General features: G+C 36.2%; 2 protein-coding genes across 2 annotated transcripts; both read left to right on the forward strand.

Annotated features, from left to right (window-relative positions):
- Window positions 1-186: 186 nt before the first annotated feature.
- On the forward strand, window positions 187-1,392 carry LOC9323634 (pathogenesis-related protein 5). The gene is made up of 2 exons (XM_002887524.2): window positions 187-432; window positions 568-1,392. Exons 1-2 carry the CDS (start codon window positions 384-386, stop codon window positions 1,257-1,259), a joined length of 741 nt encoding a protein of 246 aa, XP_002887570.1. The 5' UTR covers window positions 187-383; the 3' UTR covers window positions 1,260-1,392.
- Window positions 1,393-13,768: 12,376 nt separating this feature from the next.
- On the forward strand, window positions 13,769-14,917 carry LOC9323635 (pathogenesis-related protein 5). Its single transcript, XM_002887525.2, has 2 exons — window positions 13,769-13,886; window positions 14,040-14,917. Exons 1-2 carry the CDS (start codon window positions 13,838-13,840, stop codon window positions 14,708-14,710), a joined length of 720 nt encoding a protein of 239 aa, XP_002887571.1. The 5' UTR covers window positions 13,769-13,837; the 3' UTR covers window positions 14,711-14,917.
- The last annotated feature ends 1,170 nt before the right edge of the window (window positions 14,918-16,087 follow it).

Below are 16,087 nucleotides of genomic sequence, written 5' to 3' on the forward strand. Positions count from 1 at the left end.
ACATTTTTCTTAGGACAACACAAGCTCATGTAGAATTGTAATTCTAAATCTAAACATACAAAGAAGACACATGTAGAAATCCAGTCAATTATATAATTGAAACTATGAGACATAATCTTCTTTTTATTAACGCAAGAAAAAAATCATCAAGGCAAATAAATTTTACACTGACAAAGAAAAGGGGCTAACAGTCGGCACAAATTTTTATCTGCTAACTACAAACATTTTCCAAGAAGACAAAAAAAATTATAATTAAATGAAGTTGATATCCCTAAACCTAAACCTCTGAGTCTCCAGCACTTATAAATAGAGAATCGGTGTCAGAGATTCATCATCATCACAAATCATCATCCACATCACATAAACACAAAATCCAATTTGCAATGGCGAAAATCTCCAGTATTCACATTATCTTCTTCGTGTTCATCACAAGTAACAACCTCAAACCCACTCTGTTTTTGTTTCTTCTCTCTTTCACTTATTATGTCTTTATCTTATCCTCTGTTTTTATTATAATTGTCAAGAAATATTTAGTTTTTTTGTTTGTTAACAGTTTTGAAATTGCAGGTGGCATTGCTGATTCCGCCACCGTGTTCACTTTACTGAACAGTTGTCCTTACACCGTCTGGCCGGGAACTCTCTCCGGCAACAGCGTCACCCTCGGCGACGGCGGATTTCCCTTGACTCCAGGCGCTTCCGTACAGCTCACGGCTCCTACGGGATGGTCAGGCCGGTTCTGGGCTCGTACCGGCTGCAACTTTGATGCCTCCGGCCACGGTACCTGCGTCACCGGAGACTGCGGCGGCGTTCTAAAATGTACCGGCGGCGGAGTTCCTCCAGCGACTCTAGCCGAATTCACCGTCGGATCAAGCAATGCCGGCATGGATTTCTACGACGTGAGCCTCGTCGACGGATACAATGTCAAGATGGGGATCAAACCACAAGGAGGATTCGGAAATTGCAAATACGCAGGCTGCGTCTCCGACATCAACGAGATTTGCCCTAGCGAGCTTAGGATCATGGATCCGAATTCAGGAAGTATCGCCGCGTGCAAGAGCGCTTGTGCGGCGTTTAATTCGCCGGAATTTTGCTGTACTGGTGCTCACGCGACGCCGCAAACTTGTTCTCCGACGTATTACTCGTCCATGTTTAAGAACGCTTGCCCTAGCGCTTATAGTTACGCTTACGACGACGCTTCGAGCACTTTCACTTGTACCGGATCTAACTACTTGATCACTTTCTGCCCTACCCAGTCTTAAACCGGAGCTCCGGTTTAGAATTGGGTTGGGTTTCTCTCTCTCACGTTTCTTTTGCTTGTTATGTACGGAAAGAGAAATAAAGAAAAGGTGATGAGTGATGAATATAAATCATCTTCTTCCATTTTTTCAAGTTGTTCTTTTCTCATTTGCTTTGATTAACAATACTTATATTATATACATCATAACATGTCGATATTTAGATGAATTAAGATGGATGCTTAATTAGAGGTAGAGGGTTTCTTTGTTGCAGGTCATTGGTTCTTGATGTACTTTACTTACATGGGACCAATAACAAATTTTTGTTCCCCCAAAAGAGGCAGAGCTAAGTTAGCTCAGCTAACTACTTCTGAAGCCACGGAATTGTTTAAGATCAGTGTTTCTGGCTTCTTTATGCTTCCATTTGCAAGGCTTATTCATTCTTGTTGAAGCTTAAACGAATCCTAAAAAACCTGAGCTCATCCAGAGGATATATATGTTTCAGACTTAAAACACCAATGAGCAAATATGAAACCAGTAACCCTCATTTTCAGGATATGCCTGCTAACTAATTAGTAATGTCTGAATGTGTGAAATGCTGCTCTTAATTAGTCATATCTTGTTTCTGAGACCTCCCTTATTTTTATATGAAGTGACGAGAAATGCAAGAGAAGCCAAAAGTTTGCAGCTGAAGTTGGTCTTCCAACATTGTTACATAGGTCTTTGGACGCAGGTATGGTCCATGAAAATTTGATGAAAATGTTTGTGTATGTTCACTAACATTTTCTGCAAACATTCACAGTTTTGATGACATTATAATAGCTTGAGGGTTCAAGTAAATGAGATTTCAGCAAATTAAACTAAGCAAAATTGTCTGCTTTAATGGATTCATTTCAGTTGAAGGACAAACGGCTATAAATTTTAAATGCTCAGGAACAGTTCCCCAATCAAAGACCAGAAGAAGAACTCTCTGTTCTGAAGTGCATCTGAATTAACTAGTAATATCTTTGTCACCACTGTTCATTTATCTGAACTGACCTTGTATTCACATAGTGTTTCAAAGAATATGCGGGTCTAAGCTACACATATTTATCTTTTGCTACCTATCACAATTTCCGACCCTCACCATCTATTGGTTTCTTAAAGAAGATTCTAGTAAAGAAGTAAGATATTAACTCTGTTGTACACACATCAAGACTTTACAGGCAGTAAATATTTCTAAGCTGCCTCTTTCATTTTTAGTTCTTAGAGATTCTAAAGTTACTTATTGAGTGCATTCCATGTTTCTCTCTTGAAACTCACATATTCATTTGACTTGTGCGTGTCTTAGTCGTATTTTGGTTGTGTCTTGCAAGTTGCAAATGCCACTGTTAGCAATCTATCCTTCCAAACTGTCATCGAGCAACAGAACTTATTAGTAAGGAAATGTATGTTGGAACTTTTCATTGTCTCCCATGCGTTCATTGAGTTAGAAACAACAAAAGGTCATTAACCCTAATTGTCAGGAGGTATTCAAATTCTGATTCAGTTGGTAAAGGAAGTTTCCATCTGATCAAAACTTTGCCAGTGATCGACAAAGCATTTGTTCCAAAAGGATGTTACCTTCTTAATTTTAACTGCTATCTTGGATCATCTTTTCAGGTAGATCATAGCATCTCCTGTTTTCTTTACATTCCTTTGCCTGTTCACATGTCATCTTCTCTCCTTATCTGATGTATAGCAGTATAGGTGAAAGCTGTGAGATCAGGTTAGTTTTGATAGAACCAAACTTTGAACTTTCTTTACCTTTTTTGGTTTGAGAAAAGACTTGAGAAACCCAAATCCAAAAATGTTTATGGACACATTTGGACTGTCATGATCATTGTTAAGATGTGGAATATACCAAGAATATATATATTGACTAGTTTAAATTTTCTTGTCTAATTAATAGTAAATTAGCATCATTTAGTTGAATAATTAGGTTTAAGAACTTGCATGCATTATAAGATGTAGCCTTTTAATTGGTATATTCAATCATATACATAAAATCTATAATACGCGCTCTAAGTATTTTACATGGTCATGACTCATATCAGATGCAAGTTTGTTGACTCATGTAAGGTGGTCCAAGTATAGAGGATTTATTGTTGCTCTTAGTAAAATTTGGTTTGAAATAGACGTTAAGAACCATTAATTTCTTGGAGGAAAATCAAGATTTTACATTGAAAACTGGATGAAGCTAAATTAATATATATGACTTCCCATCACCACCAATGCACCACTCTCTGTTAACGTTGTGATCAATTAAATTAATAGGAAACAACCAAAATTGTGGAAAAAAGGAAACAACAAAACACTTCAAAAGAAAAGGAAAGAAGCGACCCTTTTCCTTTTATTTTCTTCTGAAGAAGCTTTCCTTATATATAAATACCCTTTCATCTCTCTCAGGAATCAAAATCAATCATTCTCTTTCTAATCTTTCTTCTTTTTCTTTTTGATAACCGTCTCTCTGAGATCGATCGTCACGTTTCCTAGATTGATCGCCATTCTCTGTTGTATGATCTCCACCGCAACACTTTCACCGTCTGCTAATGATGCGAGGAAGAAAGCAGGAAAAGAGGGACAGTTGAAGTTTTGGAGTTTCGATGGCTGCACTGTTGAATTTGAGTTCCTTGATTGAACCTGCACAAAGAAAAGTAAAATCGATGAGAACAAAGGCTCGTGATTGAAGGATGTCGAAGAAGAAGAAGAGAGCCAACGACAGAGAACAAGGAAAGGAGTTGGGCTTCAAGTGAAACTATTGGGCTGCGTTTTCGTTAACGCCCAAACAAAAGGACGAATCTGACTTTGGAATGGGCCTTCTTTGCTACCCAACAAGGTACATTATCATTTTCATGTTTTTCTTTTCTTTAAAACATTCTTTTAAGTTAAATTAAACCTAATTAATTTAAAACTTTCACTAAAAAACTTTAATAAATATATCTTTTGATTTTCAAAAAAATTAGTTTAAGTGTTCAATTTTAAAAAACGTCGAAAACTAACCGCGCCTAGGCATCCTGTCCTTAATTGGTCTGTAAGCTTTGGTGTTCGAAGTTCGGGATGTTTTCACGTAATATGGATTTAACACTTAAACTTATTTTTAAAAATAACAATAATTTTTACTAAAATTAAAAATTTAACACTTATACTTTAAGAAAATAATTAATAATTTTTAACTAAAACCATGTTAATTTTGCGCTATTATTTTTTAATAATTAGTTTAAGTGTTCAATCTTAAAAGCGTTGAAAACTAACCGCGCCTAGGCATCCTGTCCTTAGTTGGTCCGTAAGATTTGGTTTTCGAAGTTCGGCATGTTTTCACGTAATATAGATCTAACACTTAAACTCATTAAAAAAAAATGATTTTCACTATTAACACTTAAAATTTAAGAAAATAATTAATAATTTTTAACTAAAACTATGTTAATTTTACTATTATTTTCAAAAAATTAGTTTAAGTGTTCAATCTAGGCCTGGGCAAAAAACCCGTACCCGAGTACCCGAACCGGAACCGACCCGAAAAACCCGGTTCGGGGCGGGTACGGGTATGTAAGTTTTACACTGCTGGGTTCTATTATTACTTACCCGTGGGTATCGGGTCGGGTTCGGGTTTTACCCGATACCCAATGGTGTAAACCGAAAACCCGATTAGCTTAGGTTTTAGTCTCAAACCCATTTAGCTTCTTCGCTTCCTGCCTTCCTCCATTCCCGCCGATTCTTCGCTTCCTCTATTCCTCTATTCCCGCCGATTAAAAACCCTAGTTCTCTACTCTCTCATTTACCACAGTTTTCATTTTCGATTCAAACCTGGAAACTCAAACGACAAACCCCACACCGTCTGTGGTCACTTCTCCACCGTCCGCCTTGTCGAGAAACCGTTCAGAGGTAATTTCCGGTTTCACTAGTCCATGATCTCTCTCTGATAAGTTTTGGTTTAGGGTTTTACAGATTGAAAACGATGAAGAATCGATTTTCCTTTTGTGTTTTTTGAGATTTAATGTTGTACTTGTAATGTTGTACCTGTTGGAGTTGAATTGATTTAGCTTTAGGTTTTAGTATAAAATTGATTTGAATTCACTGCAATTTTGTGTTTATGGTGCTAAAAAGATTGAGAATTGTAAGAGACTCACATAGGCTTTTAGTTTCAACTCTCAAGTCTCAACACTGTTTGTCTTGACTCTTGATTTTAATCGGTTTTGACTCAGTCTCTGTTTTATTTTGCGTCTTTGGTTTGATCTGTTTTGTCTCAACACTTTTGTTACTTATGTCCTTAATGAAGAAACCATGTGAGCTTCTCTTCTTCTGCTTGCTTCTTCTTTCGTCTTTTTCATTTAAACTAAGAGAAAAGTGTTGGTTTTCTCTGTTTCATTTTGTGTCTTTTTTTTTATCTGTTTTGTCTCAACACTTTTGTTACTTGTGTCCTTAATCAAGAAACCATGTGAGCTTCTCTGCTTCTGCTTGCTTCTTCTTTTGTCTTTTTCATGTAAACTAAGAGAAAAGTGTTGGTTTTCTTTGTTTTATTTTGTGTCTTTTTTAAATCTGTTTTGTCTCAATACTTTAGTTACTTGTGTCCTTAATCAAGAAGCATGTCTTTTTTAAATCTGTTTTATGTCACAATTTGAATTGTGAATGACACAATTTTTTTTGTCTTTGAATTGTGAATGACTTTGAATTGTGTTGAGTTGCAGATGGCGTCTTGTGATGAACCAAAAGATAAAAATGTTCCAATGGACCATGAAGATGATATGACAGACGAAGAGTTTGAAACTCCTACTTATAGCAAGGCAAACAAGAGGAAAGACAATGCAGGGACAGGGGGTAGTGGTTGTAAGTCAACTAAGAGGGCAAGGTCTTGGGTTTGGGATCATTTCACCAGAAAAGAGAAGGTTGCAGACAAATGTAATTGTAATTACTGTGGGAAAGAGTTAGCGTGTCCAACCAAGTCTGGAACCTCCACGTTGAAGAAGCATATTGAAAATACCTGCAAGGCATTCCAGGTATGGAAAAGTGCTAATATACATCAAACTCAAACAGTTTTAACTCCTGATGGTTCTGGTGGTTGTGTTAGGGTTAGTAAGGTCAGTGAAGCAGTTTTTAAAGAAGCATCTAATGAGCTGTTAGTTTTAGCTGAGTTACCATTAGCTTTTATAGAGTGCTTAGCTTGGAGACATTTTTGCTCCAAAGTTCAATTGTATAAGCCTCATTCTCGGAGAACAGCTACAAGAGAGATTGTTGAGGTTTATGTCACTAAGAAAGCTGCCATGAAGAAGATTATCGAGAAAAATAAGCAGAGGCTGTCATTGACTACAGATATATGGGTTTGTCCCAATACTTCAGCTAGTTATATGGTAGTAACAGCTCACTTTATTGATAATATGTGGGAGTTGAAGAAGTTGATAATAAGCTTCAAGCATGTAGAAGATCATAAGGGTCAGACAATATGTGATACTCTTATGGCTTGTTTAGCTGAGTGGGGTATAAAGAGAATATTCTGCATCACTGTTGATAATGCTACAGCCAATAGTTCAGCTATGACCAAATTCAAGAAAGAAATGCTGCGGGTGTATGGAAGTGAAGCTTTGATACTTAAAGGTGAGTATTTGCATTTGCGGTGTGCTACTCACATTCTGAATTTGGTGGTGAAGGAAGGATTAACAGAGATTGATAGCTGTGTGGCTGCTATTCGCAATGGCATCACCTATGTGAGGTCTTCGACACCTAGACTGAAATCTTTTGATTTTAGAGTTGAAACAGGGAAGCTGCAAAGGGGAAGCCTACCTTTAGATGTCAAGACCAGATGGAATTCGACATATCTCATGCTAGACCAAGCTCTAAAGTTCCGTGTAGCATTTGAGAGGATGGAGGCTGAGGATAAACCATATAATGATTACTTTCAGGAAAAAGAGGATGGAACAAAGAGGATTGGACCAGCTGTGAGAGATGACTGGGAGAAAGTTGACAGGTTAGTTCAGATTCTTGAGATTTTCTATAAGTCCACATTGGTTCTTTCAGCTTCAAACTATGTTGCAGCTCATAAACTCTACAATGAGATAGTCTCCATTACTAGAAACCTAGGTGCATTAAGATACAATGATGATGGCCTAAAGAATAAAGCCGAGGCTATGTTAGCAAAGTTGGGTAAGTATTGGGATGCATTTGGGGAGAAAGTTGAAATGAATAGGCTTGTGATAGTGGCAAGTGTGTTTGACCCGAGGAAGAAAATGAAATTTGCTGAGTTATGTTTTGAAAGGCTATATGGTAAAGGTACTGTGGAGGCTACTCATCTTTCAGATTCAGTTTATGGCATCATCACTGATTTGTATGATGAGTATACAAGAAACAGTTTAGCTAATAAAACTGGTAGTGGTAGTGGTACTGCTGGGTCATCTACGCAGTCAGAAAATGCATGGAGCCAGAGTCAGTCTCAGTCTCAAGATCAAGGTGCAAGTGATTTTTCTGAGAGACCAGTTTTGCGTAATGGGTTTTTATATGAAAATATGGAAAACGTGTTTGATGAGATTGTGAAGGAAACAAGATTGAGCAATACATCTAATGAGGTGGACGTGTATTTGAAAGAGACTGTGGAGACTCCAGTCATTCTAAAAGGCACAGAATATGATTTGTTATCTTGGTGGAAGGTCAATACTGGGAAGTATCCGATTCTCTCACTCATTGCTAAAGATATACTTGCAATGCAAGTCTCATCCGTAGCATCAGAATCCGCATTTAGCACAAGTGGTAGAGTTGTGAGTCCTTTCAGGAGCTGTCTCTCACATTACATGGTGGAAGTGTTGATGTGCGTTGAGCAATGGCTAAAATGTGAAATCCATATCAATGAAAGAGGCGTCTCCACAATACAACAACTACTTAAGGACATCACGTTGGAAGATGATCTTATGAGAAGTAAGTTCTGATTCTATTCTCTTTTTACTTCTAACATCATGTTATGATATTGTGATTCTAATTCATGTTCTTTCATTTTTTTATAGAGCATGAACTAGGTGAACCAGAATTTGTTTTCAATATGCAAGGTCAAGGAGCTGATAGCCTTTAAAATGAATGAGTGAGATACAAAGGTTAGTCATCAATGTGTCCTCTCCAGTTTTCTACTTTGGCACTTCTTCTTGTCAACTTGTCTTTTTTTCTTGGATTTGAATCATGTGTATTTGAAATGTTCTATGTATTTTATGTCTTTAAGACTTTTAACTCTTTATATTTGGATGATTTGAATTGGATGTTTAAGATGTATTTAAATGCTTTAGGTTTTATTCTGTTCAATTAGAGTGTAACAGAAGAACCACAGTGTAAAAAATTTATACCACAGTGTAAACGGGTAGAAAATACCCGTACCCGACCCGAAACAAGCAAGAACCGAATTTTTCGGGTTTTTACCGGTTCTGAAATTTGATACCCGAACCGACCCGAACCCGACCATACCCGATCCGAAACCGAACCGTTATTTTCAGTTTACCCTATTGGGTCCTAGATTACCATACCCGACATACCCGTACCCGATCGGGTTTTACCCGAACCCGACCCGCGGACCCGAATGCCCAGGCCTAGTTCAATCTTAAAAACGTCGAAAACTAACCGCGCCTAGGCATCATGTCCTTAATTGGTCCGCAAGTTTTGGTGTTCGAAGTTCCGCATGTTTTCACGTAATATAGATTTAACACTTAAACTCATTTTTAAAAAATAATAACGATTTTTACTAAAATTTAAAATTTAACAATTAACCTTAAGAAAGTAATTCATAATTTTTAACTAAAATCATGTTAATTTCACTATCACTATTGTTTTTAATAATTAGTTTAACTATTCAATCTAAAAAAGTCCAAAACTAACCGCGCATACGCAGTCTGTCCTTAGTTGGTTTGTAAGCTTTGGCGTTCGAAGTTCGGCATGTTTTCACGTAATATAGATTTAACACTTAAACTCATTTTTAAAAAATAATAATAATTTTTACTAAAATTTAAAACAAATTTAACAATTAAAGTATTAAACTTTAAGAAAATAATTCATATCTTTTAACTAAAACCATGTTAATTTCACTATTGTTTTTTAAAAATTAGTTTAAGTGTTCAATCTTAAAAACGTCGAAAACTAACCGCGCCTAGGCATCCTGTCCTTAGTTGGTCCGTAAGCTTTGGTGTTCGAAGTTCGGCATGTTTTCACATAATATAGATTTAACGCTTAAACTTATTTTTTGAAAATAATAATGATTTTCACTAAAATTTAAAACAAATAAACTTTAAAAAAATAATTCATAATTTTTAACTAAAACCCTTTTAATTTCACTATTGTTTTTTAAAAATTAGTTTAAGTGTTCAATCTTAGAAACATCAAAAACTAACCGCGCCTAGGCATCCTGTCCTTAGTTGGTCTGTAAGCTTTTTGGTGTACGAAGTTCGGCATGCTTTAACGTAATATAGATTTAACACTTAAATTCATTTTAAAAAATAATAATGATTTTCACTAAAATTTAAAACAAATTTAACACTTAAACTTTTAAAAAATAATTCAATTCTTTTAACTAAAACCATGTTAATTTCATTATTATTTTTTAATAATTAGTTTAAGTCTTCAATCTTAAAAACATCGAAAACTAACCGCGCCTAGGCATCATGTCCTTAGTTGGTCTGTAAGTTTTTGGTGTTCAAAGCTCGGCATGTTTTCACGTAATATAGATTTAACATTTAAACTCATTTTTAAAAAATAATAATGATTTTGAATAAAATTTCGGAAACTTGCTATATGTCTCCTTTCTTGTATTTGCTATATATCATCATCAACAAGAGCTCGAATGGTGAACCACACAAGCACAAAATCGTCCATAACCAAACGTTTCACTATTTCAGGTTCGTTCAGATTTGATTTAGGGTGTAAATGGTAACCGAGGAATCTGGTTGAATTGCTGAATCTGGCTGAATATATTTGTGTTTTTCTGCGGAATCTGGCTGAATAATTGAAAGTTCAAATGGTAACAGCTGAATCTACTGAATTTTTTTAAAATAATTAATCAAATAAACTTATAAATTAGAGAATTGTTATGCCGAAACCGAACCGAAAAACAAGAACTAAACTAAAACCTACGAAATAACCAAAATAGATCTTAAACTTCATAACCGAAAGAACCGAAACCAAAATATTTCGGACACTTGAATGAAACCGAAATTCAATTATATATCCAAAATATTAGTTTGTTTTATAACGAGTAATTAAAAAATCCAAATAATCAAAAATATCTGAATAACCGAACCGGAAACAAATGGACCTAAACCGTAGTAACCGAAAAATACTCAAAATTTCCAGAATATACGAAATTTTTTCCGAAAATGTCTAATATACCCAAAAGTATTCTAATTTTTTGGTTATTCAGATAAGAACTAGAACCGAAAAATATCCAAAAAAATTTTGGTTCCTAATCGTTTCTTGATATAAAAAAACCGAAATACCCAAAACCAAACCGAACATGACCCAATTCTAAAATAACCGAATAGATGCTAAACTCAAAAACTAAAATACCCGAAACCCAAAAATACCGAATTGAAACCGAACGAAATACCTGAAAGTTGGAACTATCCGCTATTATCCCAAATAAAACCATAATATCATAAAAATATTCAAAACTATTAATTCTTTACCTTTAACAAAAAAAAAATTATTAATTCTTTAAAAATCCACAAATATACAACTTTTTCCATTACTCAACTTTTCCTCTAACTTATCAAATGATGTAACATTTTTTTTTTCCTCAAGAATTCCTCAAAACCATGTTACCATTTAGACTCTTAGTATATAGAAAAAAGAGAAGTGAAACAAAATGAAAAACCATAAGAGCATCTCCAACGGAGGTGTTTCATAGGATGTCAAAGAAATAAAAAAAAAATAATAATAATAATTAAAAGTAAAAGAGTGAATGAGAAACGTTTCTAGTTTGAAAAACTTTGAAAGACTGTCTGACACATGGCATTCTGGTTAGATTTTTTTTATTAATTAAAATTTAAACAAATAATTCATTTATTATAAAAACATTAAATTATTATATTTGACAAACCACAATAGTTTCTTTCCGTTGAAGATGCTTTAAGTAACTCAATACATCAAAAGCCAAAAACGAAAGGGTTTCAGTAAAACACCGGTCTACAAACTCCCATCAACTCACATGAATGAGAATTAAGAAAACAGAAAAAAAAAGGGTTCCAAGTTCAATGAAATTTTATTCGAAAACGACAAATTCAGACCATAAAAGAGGATGAACAGATGACTTTCCACTCCTCGTCGTTCGAGATCTGCTTCTTAGGAGCTTAGGCCTTTGACATGTGAACCATGTACTCAGTGGTGATGAAGGGGTCGTTAACAGCGAGGAGCTCAACATCGTCCCTCTGAAGAACAACTCTAGCAACCAAACGGCCGATTCTTCCGAATCCTAATGATTGCAGAAAGCAAAAGAAAACCAAACGACCAATACGGCCTTAGTTAAAATTTGGAGATAAGTAGGTTGAAGAAAACCTCAATGGCCATTTCTGTTTGTTTTGAAACTCCTTAATGACAATGTGGCAACGACAGGAGAAGGAATTAGCAGTGGCTGCTTCAAAATTTGCTTGAAGATTTCTTGATTGAATCTTGAGGAGCAGGAGCTTGATGAATGCTGAGGAGAATGAATAGACTCTGAAATGTGGATGATGATGAGCAGTTGAGAATCTATGTGAAAGAGACTTGGAATTTTCATATATAAGCGTAGAGGACACGTGAACAAAAGGAGTCTCTGTATACATGAGAAATTAAGGCTAAGCCAAAAGAGGATTGAGATTATTTGTCAATAGAAACGATGGAAAAAACAAGATTATAGTTTTTTTCTTTCAATTATTATATCTTTTCAGATTCTAATGTTAAGGTCAAATCAAATATATAAGGGAGATTAAGTTCCCAATATATGACACATGTGCAAATTCATTCAAAACCTATATATAACCTGTGTTTTATAAATCTTACAACTATAAACTATTAATGTCTAATTTACCGACTGCCGAACCATATAAAAACTTCAAAATCGTGTGTGAAATGAGACTACTAGATTTTTTATTATTTAACATTGACCCGTTAATAGAAGGGTCCTAATTTAACATTGACCCGTTAATAGAAGGGTCCTAATAGAAGGGTCCTAATTGTCAACTATGTAGTATGTATTAGTTCAACTTCAAGGACATTAATTGTCACGGCAGATTTTTTTTTTATTGTTTTAATAACAAGGGTAATAAGTGTTGCCATCGAGTAGTTTTGCTCATCGGATTTTCTAGTGGACTCAAAGCGTGACCCGATTGGCCAAACAAAAGTGAAAAAATTATGAGTAAAAATAATTCTAAAAAGAAAGCGAGTTGATGCAATGCCCCCAAATCTTTTACCACTGCTTTGTTAGGGTGAAAGAGAAATGAAATCATGTTTGATGTCTTAGTAAGAAGAGCCCATCTTCTTCCCCTGTCATAGCAGATTTTATTTCGGGATTTGACATAGTACTAGTACAATAATTTGGACAAAAATACAAAACCCATTCCTGGATTTCTTCGAAAACGACATAATCCGTCGTTAATCTTGGCCACACGGCAGGTTTGTTGCCTAACAACGTTGACTCATTAATGAAAGGGTTCAAAGAAACCCCCATAGTCACCGCAGGATTCAATTAAGCCAATTACTATTTCCTCGGACCCAAAGTGGTAACAACAGGATTTTTTTTTTAAAGGAGAATATAGAAGTGATGGTGTCATGAAAGACGTTTATGAAGTTACCGGGAATTGTGTGCGTGTTGTTTTTTTTTAACGGAACTTGACGTGAATGTGTCAAAATCGTTGGATCTCACGAGTTAACGCGTCATCATGTCTCAGCCATGATTTAATTTGCGTGTCTCATTTGCACACGTCCCTGCCTATCACATTTTCTAGGGTTCATATCTAGATGGCTCGTGGCTCGTGCCTCGTGGCGGATATATCTAAAACCCTAGTATTCCAAAGTTCACGCGATCAATTAGCAAATTAAATCACTCTTCTGTATACGCATCTATTTGGGTCTTATACTCGAGGAACACAAGAAAAAAGCATTTAGTCGGTGTTCATACTCGTGGATCACTACAAATACATCTCTTTGGATCTCACACATCACGTATCACAATTAAAACACTTTTACCTAGGTCTTATACCACTGATCACATATCACATAACATGATTACATGACACATTGACACTCATGTACCTTAAGGTTTCAGTGCGCATCGGCGCATCGCCCATGGCCGGGTCAAAACCGAGTCTTAAGTTAGGAATTCTCGAATTTTTTACCAGTTTATATAGTAAATTAATGCAACCAAAAATCATTACGGCAAAGAAAATTCAGAGAGCAGAAAATTCAGACTTCAGAGAACCAAACAAAATATATACCAAGAAACCAAAAAATCATAATTGATTGATAACAAATTAACAATACGTCACTACCTCGAACATGCATTATAAATAGAGGGGGTGCCAATAACATTTATCATCATCAATTCATCATCATCCACATATCAAAGAAAACACAAAAACACAATCAAGGAAATGGCCAAGTTTTCCAGTATTCACATTCTCTTCTTCGTGTTCATCACAGGTATACAACAGCAAACACACTCTGTTTTTGTTTCTTCTTTGTTTCTTAAGCTTCCTTTTGATTGTTCATCGTCTTCGATTATAACATATTGCACCATAATTTCCTAAATTGTTTCGTCTTTTGTTGATTTGGTCTTGTGTTTTAAAACTGCAGCCGGCATTGCTGTTTCTGCCACCGACTTCACAATAAAGAACAATTGCCCTAACACCGTCTGGGCCGGAACTCTCGCCGGCCAAGGACCCAAGCTCGGTGACGGCGGATTTGAATTGACTCCAGGTGCTTCCCGACAGCTCACGGCTCCTGCAGGATGGTCAGGCCGGTTCTGGGCTCGTACTGGCTGCAACTTTGACGCCTCCGGCAACGGTAGATGCGTTACCGGAGACTGTGGCGGTCTAAGATGTAACGGTGGCGGAGTTCCTCCAGTCACTCTTGCTGAATTCACCCTCGTAGGCGATGGCGGCAAAGATTTCTACGACGTGAGCCTCGTTGACGGTTACAATGTCAAATTGGGGATAAGACCATCCGGAGGATCCGGAGATTGCAAGTACGCAGGATGTGTCTCCGACCTCAACGCGGCTTGCCCTGACGTGCTTAAGGTCATGGATCAGAACAATGTCGTGGCGTGCAAGAGTGCCTGTGAGAGGTTTAATACGGATCAATATTGCTGCCGTGGAGCTAACAATAAGCCGGAAACTTGTCCTCCCACGGAGTACTCGAGGATTTTTAAGAACGCTTGCCCTGACGCCTATAGCTACGCTTATGACGATGAAACAAGCACCTTCACTTGTACTGGAGCTAACTACGAAGTCACTTTCTGCCCATAAAAAGGCGAAGCTTCGATTTAGATTCGAGTCGGGTTTAATTACCTCTCACGTTTCTTTTGCTTGTTATGTACGGAAAGATAAATAAGGAAAGATGATGACTATGAATCATCTTCTTCCACTTATAAGCCTTTTTTACTAAGTATTCAGTGGTTACACTCAGCTGATTTGCATACAAATTAAAGAAATAAAACAAAATGATTTGATATACGGTTACTAGTACTTATCTATTGCATGATCCATGCTGTTCTATTGACACTCACATATGCATTTGACTTGTGTCTTAATTATTCATAAGATGTTATAACTTCTGATTCAGTCAGTAAATGAAGTTTCCATCTGATCGCATAAGCATAAAACCCACTCTGTCCCAAAAGGATGTTACCTTCTTTTTTTGCAGGTGATGAGAGAGCGAAGAGATCAGGAGAGCGTTTGCTCGCATTCTTCAACTGCTACATGTTTTCACGTCTCCTGTTTTCTTTACATTCTTTTGTTTGTTTTCATGTCATCTTATTTCCTTATCTAAGTAGGTGCAACTGAGATCATGTTTTTTTTTTTTTGGGTAAATGAAAGTGAGATCATGTTAGTTTACCAAGTGTCGTTAGCTCAACTGGTAAAGACCCTAGGCGAAGCTTAGAGGTCGCCGGTTCGAGTGACGCTTGGAACGAAACTAATATTACATGCTGTGGTTTCGGGCCTGGGGGGATTACGGACTTTGGCCCGGAACCTCCTGGTATTCAAAAAAAAAAAAAAGAGAGAGATCATGTTAGTTTTTTTCGAAACCAACTTTGAACTTTCTTTACCTTTTTGTTTGGGAAAGATTTGAGAAACACAAAACCAAAAAAATGTATATAGAAACATTTTTCATTCCCATAATGATCATCAACCCACTTAAAAGAAAACTTAGAAATCTTACAGCTATTAATGTCTGATAACAGCCATGGCCGCATATATAGATCAAAACCGTGTGGTATGGTCGTGTGGACGATGTATAACTCTGAGTTAAGAGACAAATATAGAATACTGGTCGGTTAACATTGAGCGAGCCATTAATGAAAATGATGAAAAGTTCAAGGAAACCCATCGTCACGACAGGTTATAATAAATCCATTTACTATTTTCTCCAACACATGCACAATTAAGTCAATTTATGAACTAGATTATATGTTTAAGTCAGTCTTTTCACCTTTTCAATTTCAAAGTCGTCTCCCTCTATGAGCCCATTCATGATTCATGATTACACGAACTTTAGTCGACATGTTAAGTTGTCTACGCTTTCACACCAAAAACGATTAAATCGTACTTATTGTCTATTTTCGTGTTTTAGAGATCAATCTCATGACATGTTTCTGGTGAAGCTACCGGAAAATATACATTAAA

This window comes from Arabidopsis lyrata (assembly GCF_000004255.2).
Source record: "Arabidopsis lyrata subsp. lyrata unplaced genomic scaffold ARALYscaffold_2, whole genome shotgun sequence".
NCBI classification, from domain to species: domain Eukaryota; kingdom Viridiplantae; phylum Streptophyta; class Magnoliopsida; order Brassicales; family Brassicaceae; genus Arabidopsis; species Arabidopsis lyrata.

Coding starts and splice junctions, on each gene's coding strand:
- LOC9323635 (XM_002887525.2), top strand. CDS start 13,838: ATGGCCAAGTTTTCCAGTATTCACATTCTCTTCTTCGTGTTCATCACA. Junction 13,887..14,039: donor CTTCTTCGTGTTCATCACAG/GTATACAACAGC, acceptor TTAAAACTGCAG/CCGGCATTGCTGTTTCTGCC.
- LOC9323634 (XM_002887524.2), top strand. CDS start 384: ATGGCGAAAATCTCCAGTATTCACATTATCTTCTTCGTGTTCATCACA. Junction 433..567: donor CTTCTTCGTGTTCATCACAA/GTAACAACCTCA, acceptor TTGAAATTGCAG/GTGGCATTGCTGATTCCGCC.